Genomic DNA, 21,381 nt, shown 5'->3' on the forward strand with positions numbered 1-21,381 from the left:
TCAAGTGGTAGGGCACTAGCCTTGAGTTGAAGGACAGCACTCAGGTCCAGAGTTCAGGCCCCACGACCGGACCAAAAAAAACAAAAAACTACCAAATAAAAAGCCCAATTTGTCAATTAGTTATATATGATTTGGTTTTCGGTACTATATTTTAGAAACATTTGTCTAATCCAAAATCTTAAAGGAGTTCTCCTATTTTGTTGTTTAAGTTTCATAGGCTTAGATTTTACATTTAGGCATAAGACCCATTTTTCTGTTACTTTTTGTATATAATGGACCACAACTCACTTTTTTTTTCAAGTTTTTGTTTTTTTTTTTACATGTCCATGTGATTGTTTCAACATTTTCTAAACAGTCTATTAAATTATTTGCACATTTGTTACATGGGTACTGTATATTCTCCATTACAGTGACTTTATTATTGTAGCATTTCTCTGAAGGCATTTCTCTGAAGGCAATTCAGTATTCTAACTCTGTTTTGCCTCTTTTTCAAAGTTGTTTTGGTGCTTCTAGTTCCTCTGCATTTACATATAAATTTGAGGATTTGTTTGTCAAAATTAGCATAATAAATAAGTCAGTAACTCTTAGTAGGATTTTGCCTGAGACTGAATCTACTACAATTTGAGGAGATCACATTCATTCATTCGTTTATTTAGCAGCAGTGAGGTTTGAACTAAGAATCTTGCATTTGCTAAGCAAGCCCTGCACCCTAGTCATACCCAAGACATACCCTAGTCTTTTCTGCTTCTACTTATTTTTCAAATAAAGTGTCAGATTTTTTGCCAAGGGCCAGCCTTAGTGGTCTTCCTGCTGAGGTGAGATTACAAATGTGTATAATCATGCCCAGACTATTTTATGACATAAGGTTTTTACTAACTTTTCTGCCCAAACTAGCCTCCAACCAAGATCCTCCGATCTCCACCTCCCCCTTCATTGTGATTACCGGCATGTCTACCACACCCAGTCTTAGAGATCATATCTGAACATCTATTGCAGTTTAGGTAGAACTCACATCTAAACACTGAGTCTTCTAACCCATGAACATGGTATTTCGTCTACTTCCTCTTTAACTTCTCTCAGCAATGTTTTGTACTTTTCAAGATGCAAGTCTTCTATATCTTTTGTCTGATTTATCTGTAAGTATATAATATTTTTGATGCTATAATAAATGCTTTTGAAATTTTTACTTCTGTTGGTAATAAATATATTATTGATTTTTCTGTATCTTGTCATCTTTCTAAACTCACTCTTAACTACACTATCTTTAATGTAGAGATCTAATGAATTTTTTAAAATAAATGATCATGTCAACAGTTTCACTGCTTCATTTCCAATCTGGATGCCTTCTCTTTCTCTTTCCTCTTTGTATTGGCAGTAATTTCCTGTTGAATATCCACACTGGAAACTATATATAAACCTCCAATTTTAAATAAAACAAGACTTAAGCCACTGTAATCTAGTAAGTTGGACTTCATCAAGAACTTGTGCTCATCAAAAGACATTACCAACAGAATGAAAAGGCAAGCTTCAAATTGGGATATTTGAATACATTTATCTAACAAAAGTCCTGAATCCAAAATGTACAAACCTCTTAAAAATAGGTAGCTTCCAATGCTTGGTAAGAAATGTATGCATTATCCTGCCCATGTAATTGTAACCCCTCTGTACAGTATGTTCTCAAATAAAATAAAATTTATTAAAAAAAAAAATAGGTAGCTTCAAGAAAAAGAATATCCACATGCCAATAATCATATAAAAAGTTGATCAATAGCATTATTAGGCAAATGCAAATTAAAATCAAATTAATACATCACTCTACACTATACAACAGAATAAAGTTGAAAGGACTAATGCTGTTATTGGGTGAAGTGTATTTTATTGGTTCTAAAAGACCCTACCTAATGCTAAAATCACTACAATTCTCATGATGATTCCTCACTACAAAAAATTTTTCAAGCCTAAAGCATCAGTAGTGATGAAGCTGAGACTCCCTATGTTAAGCCCAAAAGCATTTTTAAAAAATAAAATAAAAAAGAGGAAATTAGGGCTGGGAAGGTGGCTCAGTGGTAGAGCGCTTGCCTTGCATGCCTGAGGCTCTGGGTTCTATTCCTCAGCACCACATAAGCATAAAGAAAAAAGCCAGAAGTGGCACTGTGGCTCAAGTGGTAGCACGCTAGCCTTGAGCTGAAGAGCTGAGGGACAGCGCCCAGGCCCAGAGTTCAGGCCCCATGACCGGACTCCCCCCCCAAAAAAAAGAAGAGGAAACTAACATGTATACAAATGCATGGTAATAAAACAAAAAAGGACACAAACTTGTTCCAACTGTTGGGTATTTTGTTTATCTTAAGCAATGCTACCTTTTGTGGATTTTTTCAAATTGTAAGTTTTATTATGAATCCTAATCACAAAAACAGATGGATGAGAGAAATTATGGCAAAGAAGTTTAAGTTTCCCAACAACTATGCAAACTCTAATACTATAGACTACTTACTTCTCAAGGCCTCAACATTTTCACTTTTCCTTCGGTATGTCTTCTGAATACCACTTATTCTGAAAAACATAGTTTTCTACTGAAAACATTTAATGAAATTTATAAGTATGTGCTTATATGCATATTTCTATAAAAGCTAATTTTTTATTTTAAAATGTATTTTATAACATTTGAAATGGATATATTCCTTAACAACAGGAGGTATGATTTCCTGCACTATTAAGGGAAAAGTTGTATATACCCCTGTTGGGATAGAATAGGTTACTTAAATTTTGTAAAAAAATTATTTTTGGTGTAGAATATATTCTGTGATAAGAATAAACTGGCATTTTATGCCCAAACATAAAAAGGAAAAAAACAACAAAAGAATACTGTCATAATAATAGAAATAATGAAAGTACCTTTCTACTAAAATAATGAACCAAAGAAAATTGATAATAATTATAAAATTTTAAACTATAAAAATATAACATTCTGTTTTACATGTCATTTTTTCATTTTTCACACAGCACAAACTTCTAAAATTAAGTAATTAGCTCAAGCAATTCCCTCTGCTTAGTTATATATGTGCTATATTAGTTAAAAGAGATAAATCAGATGTCATTTCATATCAACATACATATGTAGCTCCTGGTAAGTGTGAAATGATTGTTTTATTCCATTTTAAACTTATATACATCATTTCTTAATGAAATAATGATGTGATATGTTAATCAGTTCAAAGTTCATCTTTGAAATGGCAGGTACTGTCCCACTAATTATTTCTAAAGTATTTTGATGCTTACTTATTCACTTATACATTCTCCTTAAATTAAAAACCACATTATACATCATTTTCCCCAATGTGTCTATTATTTCCTTTCTTTCTACTTTTTATAAAGTTTAATGGTGACAGTAGTGAATGATATAACAAGAAACAATAATGAATCTCTTTGATTCTTAAAAAGTTATATTCTTTCTTTTTTTTTTTGGTTGGTCATGGGGGCTTGAACTCTGGGCCTGAAAAGTTACATTCTAATAATATCAGAAACACTAAAAGTCTACAAAATTAACAGAAGACACTTTGTTATATATGACACTGTTGCATAAATCCAATTGTTGAACTGGTTTTTATTTCACTTCAGGCAACCAATAAAAACTTTAAGCAGCCTAATTACATAAATACTGGGTCTTATTTCTCTTAAAATTTTCACCAAATTACAGTATTTCAAAATTACCAAGAAACAAATGTAAAAAGCTAAATCTGGTATAATTCATTACACCCACAATAAGAGTAACCAAAATGGGTCTTTTCAGAGCATCCAGACCCAACTTTACCCTAAATGGTTTCAAAGAAAGCAATTTAAAAGAAAAGTAGGATAGGAAGTTTGATTTAAGAAGTTGAGCACTAGCTGAGCAAGTAGGCCAAGCAAGTTCAAACAGGTATCTCAATTATCTACTAAATCTAAGATAACATACATACTTAAAAACACAGCACTTTCATCAGTTGTTTTTAATATATACATTAAATACTGAATCATACCTTATGGCTTCTTTTCCTACAAATTCTGAAGAAACAGGCTCAACTATTTCACTAAAACTGATATTTCCATTAACATTGCCTTCTGATAACTCTTTATAGTTTCTTTTGCTCTTTGACCAATATGATGGCTTTAGAAAATATAAAGATGATCTCCTTAAGCCAAATTCCCCTGAAAAGTAAAAATGAAAGAATGGATTACAACGAATTAAGTCAGAAATAAAACAAATCATAAATGCAGGAAATGAACTGTAAATTTATTCAGTCTTAATTTTAATATTAAAGGCCACATGGGATTATGAGTTACCATTTGAAATAGGCCTAAGAGCAGGACACCAGTGCCTCCCATTTGTAATCCTAGACACCTAGGAGACTGAGGATCAAAGATGAAAGCCAACTTGGGCAGAAATATCTTCACAACTCTCATCTCCAATTACCCAATGAAAAGCCAGAACTAAAGGATGACTCAAGTGGCAGAATGCTAGCTGTTTTAAGAAACAGAAACAAGCAAAGGTAAGGCCCTAAATTTGAGCCCTAAATACTGACACACACACACACACACACACACACACACACACACACACACACACACACACACACACACACACACACACACACACACACACACACACACACACACACACACACACACACACACACACACACACACACACACACACACACACACACAGTCTAGGATATAGAAAAAAGAAATTAGGAATTTAAAGAAAAAAAAGGAGATGTTAAATATTATACAGGCATAGTAAGAAATGAGGGGAAGCAGTAGAAGTTACTCGAGTACTACACAGTTTTAGACCTGAGAGGGCAAAACAATAAAATACTTCAGTTTAAAAAAATTGACATAAACCAGACACAGGTAGCTCATGCCTGTAATCCTAGATACTCAGGAGGCCGAGATCTGAAGATGCTGGTTCAAAGCCAGCCCTGGCAGGAAAGTCCTTGAGACTCTTATCTCCAATTAACCACCATAAAACCAAAAGTGATGATGTGACTCAAGTGGTAGAATGCTGGCCTTGAGCTGAAGAGCTCAAGGACAGAGCCCAGGCCCAGAGTTCAAGCCTCAGGACCAATCCTCCCCCTCCTCCCAAAAAAAAAAAAAACTGATATAGAGAAACACCGGGTTAAGAAATTCATCTAGGACCTTGAGGTTTTTGAAATAAGATTTTCTACAGTTAGTTATAAGTCTCCTTAAGTTCACTAGTGGCTAAGATTTAAGGTATAAAATATAAATATTTAAAATTAAATAAAGTTCACTATTTGGGGAAAAAAGTCCCTAACACTCTTTAAAATAAAATCCAATTAATAACCTACTGCATACCTGGAATGACTTGATCAAGATAGACAGCCAGAAGAACATAGAAAATGCTATTAAGTGCTAGCATGATCATAGTAATAATTAGGGGATATGGGCCTTCAGTCAAATTAGAAAATAAAGCACCTTCATTAAAGTCTTCTAAATGCATGACCTGAGAAACAGAAACAGCAACTTTATTACATAAAGATAATTAAAACAAGCAAAAGCTAATAGTACTTAGTATAACTCATTGTATCATAACCAGAGTGATAGCAACTAAACTGTGCCTTTTGACAGATTAGCAATATGAATTTATTAAAAAATAATAGATTACATCAAATTGAAGTTTATCATAACAACTCCTTTCAAGCATTATTTTCATTCTCTTAAAATTATATACATCAATGTCTGGGAATTTAATTCTAATTCAATGACTAATATGAAATAAAAGTATGATGTTAGCATTACTGCTTACTTATGTAAGGAAAAGGGTTGTAGCCACATAGGAATCAAGTAAATTGAGTATTAGAGGATAAAATTATGGTTAGCATCACCCCAGATTTGAAAAAAGAAAGGTCATATGCTTAACTATCCCCTTCAACACTGTAATTACTGACATGTTCATTATAAATATATGTGAAGTAGAAAGAAATGTTATGGAGTTAAGGCCTCAATTAGGTCCTTGCTCTGCTATATGTGAATTTTAATTACACCACCCTAAATGTTAATCTTTCCACCTAACAAATGGAGATGGTATTAATGATACTGATAGGCCCTCTTAAGGAAAAGCTACGACTCTAAAACCAACTTTTCCAAGAAAGAGGGCATTTCTGGGCTGGGAAGGTGGCTCAGTGGTAGAGCGCTTGCCTTGCATGCTCAAGGCCCTGGGTTCGATTCCTCAGCACCACATAAGCAAAAAGAAAAAAGCCGGAAGTGGCTCTGTGGCTCAAGTGGTAGAGCGCTAGCCTTGAGCTGAAGAGCTGAGGGACAGCGCCCAGGCCGAGTTCAGGCCCCACGACCAGACAAAAAAAAAAAAAAAAAAGAAAGGGGGTATTTCTTTCAAAATGGGTGACAATAACTTTTAGTCTTCAAATAATTAAGAATATTTGATAGTCTATCTTAAATTAATCTCACATTGCTTTTTGGTGTTTTGGCCAAGATCAAGTATTAATTTTGTCTTACAAACCAAAATATTCTATCAAACCAACCAGCATAAATAAATCTCAGAAACTGTAGCCAGGCACCAATGGCTAACACCTGTAATCTTAGCTACTCAGTAGGCTGATATCTGAGGATCATGGTTTAAAGCCACTCTGGGGAAGAAAGTCCAAAAGACTGTTAACTCTAATTAACCACCAAAAAGCTGGAAGTGGAGCTGTGGCTCATGTGGTTAAGTGTTAGCCCCCGAAAAAACACAAAAAAACATAAGTGCTCAGGCACTGCACTAAAACTCAGTGCTCAGGTTCAAGCACCAGAAGCAGCACAAAAAAGTAAATGAATAAAAACCGTATTTTCTTCTTCGTATGTTAGCCAAATTTAAGTTGTACTATATAAAAGTTTCTCATGTGATTTTTTTTTTACTTAGAAGCTAACTGAACCTGCTAGGAGAAATAAATATCAGATTATAAATCTATTATTTAGATGAATGACAATTCTATGAGGCTTAGACCAATAAATACACCAGGCCTTGATATTTCACTAGTATACTTGCAACAAATTTGCTCTGCTCCATACAGGCATCATCCTGAGAAAAATGTATAAATGGTAGCAATGGAGCAATCTTAAGTGAATGGCTTCTAACAGACCAAGTAATTACACTACAATCGGTTACTAAAATGCAGTAAATAGTTAACTTACAAATAAAACATTTGAGAATCTAAAATTGGAGAAATTATAAATAAAATCTGATATAAAATGCACTCTACTACATTTCATTCTTGTGTTGAATTTTAATTTACTTTTTGCAAATCAAAGGCAATATTCATGATAGTATGTTACATCAAACTGAAAGAAAATAGTTGGTAAATACGTGATCAATGTTAATACCTACCTGTGCAATACCAATCAAAAAAGTACACTGACAGAATGGACTTAAAAGCCAAACTAACGACTTTGGAAAACTTTCCATCAGGACTATCAAAAGCCCAATAAATCCAAAAGCCACAGTGACAAAAAATTCAACTATTCCCACATGTTTTGATTTTTTAAAAAGTGGCGTCAGCATTAAAGCAAAAAATACCTGTAAAACATAAACATTAAAGTTAATGCATGTTCATATACACTGATATGAAAACAAAACTAAATTTTGCTCATGAAATAAGTTATTTTTATTAAAATATATGTCACATACATGTCTAGGGAACAGAGAAAAAATGATTTATTCTGATTAAAAATAATATATGCATATCTGAAATACTATGGTAAAGTCCCTTGGTGCACCTAATACACACTCACATGCAATAAATAAAAATGACAGGAAAGTAAAACAAGGCTCTATAGGTGGGCAGCTATCAGCGAAAGAGGGAAGGATAAAAGGAGAGGGGAATGAGTATAAATGTGGTCAAAATATTTTATATGAAAACAGAACAATAATAACTGTTGAAATTGCTTTCAAGGGGAAAAGCAGGGGAAGAGGGAGAGTGATAGATGAGGTGAGTTTGATTAGTATGCATGGTGTCCATGTATGGAGATGTCACAGTGAAATCCTCACTTGTACAACTAATATATGTAAGATTTTATTTTCATGTAAGTAATGATATCACTTATTTTTTGTAAACTAACAAATATTAAAGATAGCAAGTATGACTAGACCTATACTGTAGAAACCATAACAAGCCATGTGATTCTGCAGTTAAATACGTGACAACAATAAATAAGCTTTTAAAGACAAGATCCATTTTTAAACTCAACATAAATAATTATATTAAAGGTACCTGAAGGGTTTTTTTATAATTTATCATTTTAAAGAGCAGTGGTAATAGTCAAAACAATCACCAACTTTCACAACAGGCACATAAACAAACTAAACCCAAGGAGAGAGGAATGTACTGACAACACACAGGTTAGTCATTTATTCAGCCTATGCAAATCAATGTTAAGACTAAGTGCTACATTTACAAAAACATCTTTAGTCGCTCTATACCACAACCTAACTGGAAACAGAATTGCACAAAGACAAAAAAGTAAAAAGGTCCAATAGTGTTAGACAATCTTAAACAAGTAATTATGTAATAACAGTCTTATGTAACATAAACACAAGTTAAATTTAAACTTGAGACTACTTTATTTATAACTTTTCTAAAACTATGGAAGTACAATGATGTTATACCATCTATTATTATTTATCAACAACTTAGTAACAATATATCTTTGGTGGGAAATTGATAGTCTGCAAAAAAAAAAACTTGGCTATATTGCCAAGTATTTAACATTCAATTCCTTCACTGCCATTACAAGTCAAAATATTTACAGAGGCTGTGTAACTAATGTAAAAATACTGAAAAAACACTTACAGAGGATAATCCATATAAGAAAAAGAGTAGAAATATTACAAAGCTGCTACTTTGAGGAAATAATGAAGAAGCTGTTGCAATGACTGACATTAGAAGGGACATAAGGAAAATCAAGCTTGTATACAGAAGCACCCAGGAAAGCCTAAAACGAGAATGCAAACACCATTTATAAACAAATGTACAGGCATTAATAGTTTAAAAAAATCATTCCAAATGAAACTTCAAATTTTAACCATCTTATTAATAAAATCAAGTATATTTCTGTTTTATATATTGAAAAATAATACTTCTAATTAATTACAAATGTAGTTTATATAAAATTTTTATATAAAAAACTAATCAATTCAGAGTAACATCATATCTTTCAGAACCAAAATAATTTTTAAAACTTAGTAGAAATTCATGATTAAGTTATATCTTCTCAAAAATCCAATAGTGGTTATCTCTGATTTGCTTAATATGCAGTTTTAATGAGTCAGTGTAATGACATTTCTTAAGGGATATGCTCTAATTAAACTTCTGATGCCTTTTTCTATTGTAATCAATACAAGCTCTTTGCAAATCATAATTACTATTTTTACACAATGTTCGTAAGGGTATGATCAACAAGCACAACAACAGAGACATTATTTTATCCCAAGATTCCTCTTAAAATCAGAAATCAATGGAATTGCTACAGCATTTAATGTAATTTTATCTTTTGCATTATGGTTGAATGTACAATATCATAAAGTCAATTAGAGTTAAAAAAACAAGCAAATTAACAAAATTGAATATATTTTACAGAGGCAAAATTTGGGTGTTTGACAGACTGATTTGCCTAAATTCATCCAGCTATTTCCCCATAATGTAATAATGTAATGCATCTTAACATCAATCACTTCCAAAATTAAGAAAAGAAAGCTGCCCCAAAAGCAAAGAAAATGTATTATACACAGTATCTCATTATATAAAGTGCTATTATTATTAGATTAGGCCGAGTACAATTGTTTTCAAATAATTTAAAACAATACCATACATATATTAACCTTCCCTTCAAATGAGCTTAAAATAATTTTTTGGTGTTTTTTTTTTCTTTTTCCCATTTGGATACAGGCTGACCTGAAACACTCAGTCCTCATGCCTTAGTGCTGGGCTTACAGGTGTAAATCACCATACCTAGCTTAAAACAAATTTCCTTATTATGTAGCCTGAAAAAATAAGGAATCTATACTTAGAAATATTTATAAATGTGTCTATAAAATTGTCATTGTACAAAAACAATGTTAAAGCTTACAAACTTGTTTCACATGTCTGCTCTACAAATTACTTATATAATCTTTATCTTCATTTATCAAAAAGAGCCTCTGGAGAAATGTCCAGAAATTATTTATGATTTTTGAAGTATATAATTGCCCAGTATCATGAATACACTACTTATCAGGGAAGGAGATAATCAGCCAATCTCTAGCTTTCTCTAATCTCCTACCTTCAGAGCAATGAAACAATAAAATATACAGAACATGTTCCATAAGTTCAAACAAAAATATAAAACAAAATTTAAAGGTACTGTTAAATGCTCCACATTCTTTTCTGTATTAAAACAAACCAACTGGGAGCTAAAGGTTATTGACTAATCTCAAATTTCAACATAAAGGCAATCACTAAGAAAACAGCACCTCATCAATAGACTGATAAAAGTAAAACTCTGAAGATCTATAAGGTATTTAATATAATTATAAATTATAGTGAATAATAAGCCTTTGATAACATACCAAAAGGCAGTGTCATGAAGTCCCATTATCTTTAAAAATTCCTTTAACTTTTTTTCTTTTTCTGCTACAATATGAATTGCCAAGAAGTAACCAAAAGGTGAAAATGCAATAACCAGGTATATTAAAATGACTCCTCGGGGAAAGGTGTCTATTTCTATAACAGCAGTTTCCCCCATAATAATAGCTTTAGTGGACTCCAGCTCTTTCCAAATAGAAACATTAGTCTTCAACTGTAATGAGAAAATATAAAAACAATCACTTCATTCTGACAGCAGCCTCTAATAAAATGCAACAATTATACTTTTAAATTTAGCAAATAACTTGTACAAATAAAATCCTCAAAAAGTATTTATTTGAAATAAAGTGATTAGTAGAATATCATGAATCAAAGTAGAATACTGCTTTTAATTCATTTTAGAAATATATGATAAAGTCTAAAGTTGGTGAATATATAAAATTCTAATTAAATAATTTGCCAAGGAAAATAAAACTCGCATTATTTTATCTTAGACAATTATCAGCATCCCAAGTAATCCAGACAATGTTTTTAAAAAAAAAGGCTTAAAAAAGAATGCTTTCCTGTTCCTTTAAAATCCATGCAAACAGCACATACATATAGAGAGAATCATACAAACTACTTATGCTGCATGAACTTCTAACATTCAAGTGAAAGCCTCAATTGAAATTTGTATTGCCTATTCATCCAATGCAGGGCTGGGATGTAGCTCCATGGCAAAGCACTTGCCTAGCAAGTGCAACATCCTAGGTTCAATCCCCAGTACCAAAAAAGAAAAGACACACAAAAAAAGCCCAATGTAGTCTGAGTTTAAATACTAGTCTTGGGCCAACACACTCTTAAGTGCTACAATACCATCAATGTAAAACAATTAGTAGTATTCATTATCTCTACTTTGAACTTCTGTACTATGGACACATATCCCTGTATTATAGGGTTGTAAGATATTAAGTGGGTTAATAAACAAGCATAACTTAGAACTAATGTTTAGTAAGTGACAAATACTTAATAAATTAGAATTAAGATAATAAAAAACACTCATATTCATTAAGTGATATGTATTCAAGGAGAAAAGTCTATAATTACTAGCATATGGTTTGTTTTTCTTCCTTTGCCACTTTTACCTGTATGATGGCAGCATCAATGGATGCCTGTAAAACTGTAAACCCGGAGGACCAGTACTGAGCAGCTTCACACGATTTTGAACAGCCAGCTACAGGGAGAAAAATGTAAGACATAGATTTGGTTCTAACATTGTTGAGAGCTACCAAAGCAATATAATCAATAAATCTCCATAGGATTAACAAAAACACACTGTTCCCCTTAAAAGGCAAATTGTGTCTCTAATATTCCCAATTTCTTATTTAAAATGCTGAAATAAAATTACATTTTAGAAAAGTATGTACTATTTAATATCCTTTTCCCAGTATACAGCTGGGTATGACGGCTCAAGTCTATATTCTTAGCTATTTGAGAGGCAGAGTAGAGGGGATTACAATCTGAGGCCAGCCCAGGAATAAAGTGATACCTCTGAAAATTAACCAGTGTAAAAAGGGTTGACAAGAGTGGCTCAAGTGCCAGGCCCACCAAGCAAAAAAAAAAAAAAAAAAAAACAATTGAAGGATAGTAAACTAAATAATGACTCCCAAAAATACCAAGTTCTGATCTCTAGTCTCAAAAACACTGCTTTATATGGAAAAAGGATCTGTGCAGATGTAATCAAAATAAGAATTCTGACCTGAGGAAAACATCCTACATTATCTATATAGACCCTAAAAATAAGTCACTAGTGTCTGAACAACAGAGAGGGAAACTTGACATCCACAGAAGAAGAGAAGACAATGTATACAGCAGGGCAGAAGACTGGAGTGTTGCTGCCACAAGCCAAGAAATGCTGGCAGCCACCAGCAGTTGGGAGACACAAAGAAGGTATCATCCCCTGAGCCTCCAAATGGAACATGGCTCGGTCACATCTGTATTTCCCTCAGTGACACTGATTCTGCCTTTTGGGTTCTAGACTATGAGAAAATCAGTTTCTGTTGTTTTAAGCCACTAATTTGTTAAGAAGAGAAAACAAATGTAATTATTTTTGTTGACTCTGCTTGCTAGAAAGATCCTCCTCAATTTAGGTTATGTCCTGATAAGCTCAGTATAGGTTGAAAATAGGAAGAAGCACGGCTCACACCTGTAATTCTAGCTATAGAAGGCTGAGCTCTAAGGATTGTGATTCAAAGCTATCCTGAAGAGGGAGATTATATGTCCAATTAACCATCAAAAAACTCAAAGTCAAGCTGTGGCTCCATTGGTAGAGAGCCAGCCTTGAGCAAAAAAACTAAGGACAGGAACCAGTTCCTAAGTTCAAGCACACACACACACACACACACACACACACACACACACACACACACACACACACACACACACACACACACACACACACACACACACACACACACACACACACACACACACACACACACACACACACACACACACACACACACACACACACACACACACACACACACACACGGTTAAGTAAAAATGCACGTTAATGACATTATCCAAAAAGAAGTGTACTCTTTACCTGACTTATGCAACTGTAACCACTCTGTACATCACCATTATAATAACAATACATTTTAATGCAAAAAATATATATTTTAGAATACGACTGAATGGTAAATGAATAAATATATAAATTTAGCTATTTAAATAATTACTTGAAATATATCACTTTCTGTTTTAAGATGTCATTTCATAAAGACTTTGTTTCAATGTTCACCATATTCCATACTTAGCACAATGACTTTAGTGTTAATTTAATAAACCTCTTCATAGGTTTAAAATTGAAGATTATTTTTCATGTTCCAAATGTAAAATTAAATAAAGTTCACTGGTGGGAGACCCTGAGGTTTTAAACACCTGTACATACCATAAAGGAAAAGACTTACATAGAAGAAAAAAAATAAAGTCATACACATTTTATATGTTATTAGAAATAACATTTTACATTAAAATAAAATAATTTTACATGACATCTTTGTGTATGCATGTTTTTGTTTTTGGTTTTTTTTTGTCGGTCATGAGGATTGAACTCTGGGCCTGGATGCTGTCCCTCAGCTCTTCAGCTCAAGGTTAGAGCTCTACCACTTGAGCCACAGAGCGACTTCTGGTTTTCTGAGAGGTTTACTGGAGATAAGAGTCATGGACTTTTCCTGCCTGGACTGGCTTTGAACCAGGATCCCCAGATCTTAGCCTCCTGAGTAGCTAGGATTACAGGTGTGAGCCACCGGCACCAGGCTTGCATAAATGTTTTTGTACTAGAAAGGTTTTCTATCTGAACATATGAAGATATCAAAGTTGGATCCTACTCAATTTTGCACATAAACTGAGCAGCAAAAACAAGCACTTAATTAACTTCAATAATTAGTTACCTCTTGAATCCATATAAATGGAAGATACCGGAATCATATCAGGAAAGAAACGAAGCTCATAGGACATTGAGTCTTTAAAAACCACACCTACAAAGTTGCTGGATTTAAAATGACTCGATGCCACCATTTCTTTCTCATTTTCATACTCCTCAGTGATTATGACTATAAAATAAAACAATGCAGTTAACTCATGTTTTCTATGATAGGGTATATTTATTTTATAATTATAGTAAAAGGATTATTTTGTAAGCACTTTGCTATATTCTTTTCCTTAGAAGATAATTCTTCTAAGAAAATATTTGTAACTTTAAAAATGCAATTTTACAGACACTAAGTTCTCATTTTATACTAATAAATTACATATCAGCATAAGTATTAAGAATATAAGGCATAGTGTAAAATACTCATGATCTATTTTATCAAGAGCTTGCTATTTCTTGAATCTTAACGGCTTGTAACAAACTTTACTGTGGAGTAGTTCTGATACCATGTCCACTGTTTACATCCCTGACAGCATGTTTACATGTTTACATGTCTGACAGCAATCACAGTCAGACAAGCTTAAATTTAAGATTTGCAGCAGTAATGAAATGCTTTTGTTTTTCTTTTTGTCAGTCATGGGGCTTGAACTCAGTGACTGGGCATTGTCCCTGAGCCCTTTTGCTCAAGGCTAGCACTCTACTACTTTGAGCCACAGATCTATGCCCATTTTTCTTGTGGCTAATTGGAGATAAGGGTCTCAAGGACTTTCTTGCCCAGGCTGGCTTTGCACTAAGATCCTCAGATTTCAGTCCTGGTGAGTAGTTAGGAGGCATGAGACACCAGTACCCAGCAGAAATAATTTTTTTACTCTCTCTCATCTCCACCCATGAGTTGTGTTGTTCACTTTCTTCCAAGTCCAGTGAGCTCCACTGCTACATTTACCACCCTTTTCCCTTTGTGTTCTGTACCCTACTCACTACTCTCCCAAAGATAAACACTTGAATACATCAAACATAAAGATGACAGAATAAAGATATGAAATTCTTAAAATGACAACTTATCTACCTCAAAGTAAAATTTACAACTTCTTGATATTTTTTAAATATTCCTTCTTATAAAGAAAAAACTTTAATCCTACTCAGAAACTACTTATTTTGTCAACTATACCTTCTTTGAATAAAAATGATCACTTAAGTCCAAATATTCTTTATTCCATTTTAGAAGATAAATTGAGAAAATTCTACACAATCACTCACATTGAGATATTTTTCTATGTGTCTGCTGGTCCTGAGATTCTGTCCTAAAGCTTTTTTCACCCAAGGCTAGCCCTCTACTACTTGAGTTACAGTTCCTCTTCAGGCTTTTTGGTAGGTAGCTCAGCCTCCTGAGTAGCTAGAATTACAGTAGTGAACCACCACCAAAATAGGACATTTTAAAATATTTTCTTGCAGTTTTGTTTATAAACAAGTCATGTTTACTCAGGAAATTCCAGAATATGAGGTCTAATGGAAATAACATAAGACTGGTTCTTTGTGTTGACATACAGTAGTGATTTAAATCATTGTCTTAAAAAAAAAAAAAAAGCACATGGAGAAAGACAGTTCTAGGTAGGAAAGCCATAGTCCTAGCCGCCAAAGTTCAATTTTTCTTCAGATTATACCATATGGTCCATAAATAAGCAGAGCAATCTGAAAAGAATACTGTGGTAGGTAGTCTTTACCATAGCTTGTTAATTATTATGAGTTAGAATCAAAAGAAATACTATAGCTTTTTATTTTATACATATGTACTTAATGTTTAAATATCCAAGAAATATAACATATAAAAATATAAGATATGTATCACCAAGAACATAAATTAGTGCTTCACAAAAACATCAGGGAGCAGAACTAAATGTTTTAAAATTTTTTGTGAAGCTAGATTTTGGCAAGAGAACATATCTCTCAGGGCCAAGAATATAGTTACAACCAGGCAAAGGTGGCTAACACCTGTAATCCTAGCAACTCAGAAGGCTAAGATCTAAGGATCATGGTTCAAAGCCAGCCAGGGCAAGAAAGTTCATGAGACTCTTATTCCAATTAAAAAACAGAAAGCCAGAAGTGGTGCTATGGCTCAAAGTGGTAGAGTGCTAGCCTTGAGCACAAAAGCTCAGGAACAGTGCCTAAGCCCTGGGTTCAAGCCCACTGACTAACCAAAAGGAAAAAAAAATATGTGTGTATGTGTGTGTGTGTGTGTGTGTGTGTGTGTGTGTGTGTGTGTGTGTATAACTTACTCATAAAGCAAGACAATCATTATTTGAAGAGTTCATGTTATAGATATACACATATTATATATAAGAAATACATATATAAGATAGAAATACCATCTTGAAGGTGATCTGTAGACACTCTCTGCATGATGTCACTTGTAATATTTGTTACTGGAGTGTATCCAAGAATAAGATTAGAAAGGATAGACTTGTCCATGGGATTAAGTTCTGTATCAGGCACTTCTCCATATTTCTTATTTGGATGCATCATGCTAATTAATATTAACCAAAATAAAAAAAACAGTGGAAAAAGAATTTCCTATAATAAAAGAAAGAAAGCAATTACAAAGTATAGTTATAAAAGCAAATCAAGATCTGCAAATAATATAGTACTAAGAAAAAAATCATGAAGATTTTGGTTGTCTTCTATTATATACAAAAGATAAAAGCAATTCTACCCCAAAAGAATTATTATATTGAGCATATCACCAAACTCAATAAGGATATTGCATGAAATTTGCTCTATATTCACTTCTGCTAAGATATTTTAAGATTCAAGTACTCAATAAGGTGACATAAAATGTAATATTTAATTATCTTAAATTAATAAAAAAATACAGTAATTCATATTCTGTTAAGAGTAACTTGTAACAACTCTATGGATACCACAAAAACATTTTTATTCAATTCTGAATTAGAAATCATACTTTAGTAATATAATCTGTTGAAATAAAACAAGCAAACTTGTTGGGGTACTAAAAATCTTGGAAGGGTATAAAGAGAGTGGCACTGAGGGTAAAATTGAGTGCAATACAATATAAACATGTGAAGATAAAACAATGAAATCCCCTCTCCTGCCCCATGTAATTGATGTAAGCCAACAAAATGCTTTTTAAACAACAAACAATAATACCTAAATTTGTACTACTGAAACTATATTCAATTAAGCTCTATGGTCACTTTTGGTAGGGATGAACTACCATTTACCTCATTATTTAATTGTTCTGCTGATTTCAGGGAAGACAAACAATATATTTCTGACCTTTGACATTATTACAAGCTGGTTTACTAGAGTTCTTACTTTGTTTTACCCAAAGCAATCCATGCTGGGGTACAGATTTGTCATGCCATTTTAGTATTCTTAAACAACTCAATCCAGAAACCATAAAAGGTACAATGCATTGTGGAATGAAGCCAGGTGCTGGTGGCTCACACTGATAATCCTAGCTACTCAGGAGGCTGAGATTTGAGGAACACGGTTCAAAGCCATCCTGGACAGAAAAGTCTATGAGACTGTTATGACAACAAACTACTCAGAAAAAGCTGGAAGTGATACTGTGGTTCAAATGGTAGAGCACTAGCTTTGAGAAAAAGAAACTTGGACAGTGCCCAGGCTCTGAGTTCAAGCCCAGGGACTGGCAAAAAAAAAAAAAAAAAAGCAGGGGGAGGGGAGGGAATGAGACAAAGGTATGTGAATGCTGAGAAATATATCTAGGATTCAAAATTAAGTACTGATAAAAGAAATTAAATTTAGTAACCATTAATAAAAATGTTAACATTGGAAAATGGGTAATTCAATGACTTTTCCCACATTAGTATAATGAACACAATTAGCTTTACTTTACAAGCAAATTAAACAAAGCAAAGGAATTAATTTGTAATAAACAATTTAGACAGCAAAACTGATAAACTACAAGTAGGCATAAAAAAAATAGTATTCTGACTTACCTGAACACTACTTTTTTTAGTCCTACATTTAATTAGATAGTTCTTCAGTAGAAGTGTTCTGGTCTGTCTCCAAACTCCAACCTCCCTAATTGCAGTGGCCATGTTTTCTGGATCAACTTACTAAAAAACAAACAAACAAACAAAAAAAAAACAGCTTTAAGACATATAGTAAATCACATATTCTTTTTAATGGCAATAATACACAAATGCTCCGGTCCCAAATAAGATGAAGTTAAGCATATTGTAAGCTCCCTCTCTTCCCTGGACAGGTGCATTGAACAGCTATTTAACAACTATCAAAAGAAAATAACTGTGTGAAAAAAAAAAAAAAAAAGGAAAGCCAGGCACTGTTGGCTCACACTGAAATACTAACTACTCAGGAGACTCAGATCTGAGGATCGTGGTTCAAAGCCAGCCCAGGCAGAACAGTCTTGAGACTCTTATGTCCAATTCATCACCAGAGTGTCACTGTGGCTCCAACTCGTAGAATAGCACAGGGACAGCGTCCTGGCCCTAATTCAAGCCCACAACATCATCATCATCAACAACAACAGAAAGAAAGAGAGAGAGAGAGAGAGAGAGAGAGAGAGAGAGAGAGAGAGAGAGAGAGAGAGAGAGAGAGAGAGAGAGAGAGAAAGACCAGAACTGAAATTCCACCATATCAGCAGTGAGCTTACAGACTATTTGTCTTTGGTAACTCTAAAACTAAACATATAAGTGGACACCAGAACAGAGATAAATTCTATGTCTAGGATGAGGATTGAGAAAAGTTTGTCTTAATACTCAATGAGAATTCAGAAATATCAAATCATTTTTTCATTGTTTTTTTCCTGTGTCTGTATCACTAAGCAATCTTGATGGCGGTATCGGACTACAGTAACTGAAAGCCCAATTAATGCAGACTAAATTCTGAGGCAAGAGCACCTTCTCTCTCCATTTGGTGGAGCTATGGCTCCAAGAGCTGGGCTAATTTCCATTCTTTTCTCAACTACCATTCTTTTTTCTCTACCTCCTGCCATTGGGCCCCGAGTATGATAGTTGTAGATATATACAGTCGTATGTGGCACAATGGGACTTTGTGGCTGGAGAAAAGAAACAACAACTATAGGGAAAGACAGTTCAAGGGAGATCAAGAGAAAAGATGAGCTCAGGAATGCACCAGAAAAAAAGTTAAGCCAGGCTTACTCTTGTAATCCTAGCTACTCAGGAGGCTGAGGATGGAGGTAGCCCGCCAGGGCAGAAAAGTCCATGAGACTCTTATCTCCAAAAACCACCAGGAAGTGGCCCTGTGGTAGAGCGCTCACCTTGAGCTGAATTGCTGAGGGATAGCACCCAGGCCCAGAGTCCATGCCTCACAACTGACCAAAAAAAAAAAAAAGGTTATTATCTTCTAAATTAACACCAAGGGCTGTGAAGGTGGCTCAGTGGTAGAGTGCTTGTCTTGCATGCATGAGACCCTGGGTTCGATTCCTCAGCACCACATAAGCAGAAAAAGCTGGAAGTAGCGCTGTGGTTCAAGTGGTAGAATGCTAGCCTTGAGCTGAAGAGCTGAGGGACAGCGCCTAGGCCCAGAGTTCAGACCCCACAGCCAAAAAATAAAATAAAATAGAATAAAAATAAAAATAAATTAACACCAAAACTGGACATACATAGATTGCATCCTGTTTGTGCTAATAAAGAAACTGAACTAAGAGACAGTGATAGAATCCAGTCTGGGCCCTGTGTGGTACCCACAAGACAGATCCAAACAAACTAAATGGCAAAAGCTTTAGAAAACTAAACCGAAATTACAAACACAATTCAAAGAATGTGAGGGAAATTTACAACCAGAACCTAACCAGGTTGACAGTCTACTAAAAGATACCAACATTCCTCATAAGATTAAACAAAGCCTAAAGTCTCAAGCAACTCAAAATTACTTGGCATATGACACATGCAGAAAATAGTACTCTACTAAACAAAAGAAAATCAATGGATACCACAATCAGCATGATAGATTTTGGAAAACTGACAAAAAGTTTAAAAGTAGCTGTTTAAAAAAGTATTTCATTTTATGTGGTAGATGTATATATATATATATATATATATACACACACACATGCATACAAAATGGAATTCTATGCCCCCATCAGAAAGAATGACACAGCCTCATTTGTTAGGAAATGGAAAGACCTGGAAAAAACTATATTAAGTGAAGTAAGCCAGGCCCAAAGAAACATAGGTTCCATGGTTTCCCTTATTTGCAGTAACTAGTATATGTCTAGGACAAGCAGAAAAGTTTGAAAGCTATGTACATATGACCATATAAGATGATGCTAAGTGAAATGAACCCCAAGATAGAGACACAAGTGTTTTTTTCTTGCTGTTGTTGTTAATGTATTATAATATGCCATGTGATTTTTTTGTTTCTTTTATATGTTCTTCCCCATGGTATAACCCCTGTTTTCACTGTATTTCATTCTGGTGCCCTGAATCTTGTATATAAATTTTTCTAATTTGGGGAGGGGAAGGGAAATAACAAAATGCTGAAATAAGGTTACAGGATGACCCACTGTAACAACAAAATGTACAAGACACTATGTTGAAAATGAACTTTACAACTTTGGGGTGGGTGGGGAGGGAAGAGATGGTAGGGGAAAAACAAAAGAGGAGGTAACAAGGAAATGTACTCATTACCTTACTCATGTAACTGTAACCCATCTTTACAGTATTTTTACTATAAAAAATACATACAAAAATATTTCATTTTAGCAAGCAATAGTAAGCATTCTAGAAAATAACAAAAAAGAAGAAAAGAAAATGCCAGCAAAGAAAAACAAAGTGAACAAAATGGAAATTACAAAACAGAAAACACTGTGAGAGATAAACAAAATTCCTGGAGTGAGTTCAAATGCAGAATGGCATCAATAAAAAGCCAAACACTAAACTTGAAGGCCTACCAATTGAAATCATCCAATCTTAAGATAGAAAAAAGATTTTTTTAATTAAAGCTTTGGAGAAATGTGAAACATTATCAGAATGCCTAAGTTTCATATTATCTGAGTTTACAGGAGAGAAGAAAAAGTGCCAATGATGAAAATTAATTAACTTTGGCTGAATATATCCCAAATTTGACAAGAGATCTGAACTTATAGGTTTCAAGAAGCTTACTAAGTCCCCAAAAAGATGAAATGAAGGAATCTATGTGCATACAAATCACAATCAAACTGCCTCAAATTAAACACAATGAAGAATCATGGAAGAAGTCAAAGAATGATAATATACACATACAGAAGAATAAAGACTCATAAAAAAAGAATGAAATGCTGGTATCTACTGTAATGCTGATGAGACTCCAAAATATCATGTTAGGCATAAGAGGTCAGGCACAAAAGATCAA

At 33.8% G+C, this 21,381-nt stretch overlaps 1 protein-coding gene across 1 annotated transcript in view; it reads right to left on the reverse strand.

Annotated features, from left to right (window-relative positions):
* Nucleotides 1–21,381, reverse strand: part of Abca5 (ATP binding cassette subfamily A member 5) — an 87,404-nt gene that overhangs the window by 55,187 nt on the left and 10,836 nt on the right. The window contains exons 2-11 of the mRNA XM_069993165.1: nucleotides 18,003–18,122; nucleotides 16,389–16,593; nucleotides 14,045–14,206; nucleotides 11,732–11,820; nucleotides 10,592–10,821; nucleotides 8,838–8,979; nucleotides 7,376–7,564; nucleotides 5,350–5,497; nucleotides 4,014–4,182; nucleotides 2,492–2,550 (exon numbers count right to left, since the gene is read on the reverse strand). Coding sequence (XP_069849266.1) covers nucleotides 2,492–2,550; nucleotides 4,014–4,182; nucleotides 5,350–5,497; nucleotides 7,376–7,564; nucleotides 8,838–8,979; nucleotides 10,592–10,821; nucleotides 11,732–11,820; nucleotides 14,045–14,206; nucleotides 16,389–16,593; nucleotides 18,003–18,104 — 1,495 coding nt within the window. The 5' untranslated portion in view covers nucleotides 18,105–18,122. The remainder of the gene's footprint in view (nucleotides 1–2,491; nucleotides 2,551–4,013; nucleotides 4,183–5,349; nucleotides 5,498–7,375; nucleotides 7,565–8,837; nucleotides 8,980–10,591; nucleotides 10,822–11,731; nucleotides 11,821–14,044; nucleotides 14,207–16,388; nucleotides 16,594–18,002; nucleotides 18,123–21,381) is intronic.

The sequence above is a fragment of the Dipodomys merriami genome, unplaced genomic scaffold (genome assembly GCF_024711535.1).
Source record: "Dipodomys merriami isolate MVZ:Mamm:240054 unplaced genomic scaffold, mDipMer1.0.p SCAF_42, whole genome shotgun sequence".
NCBI lineage: Eukaryota > Metazoa > Chordata > Mammalia > Rodentia > Heteromyidae > Dipodomys > Dipodomys merriami.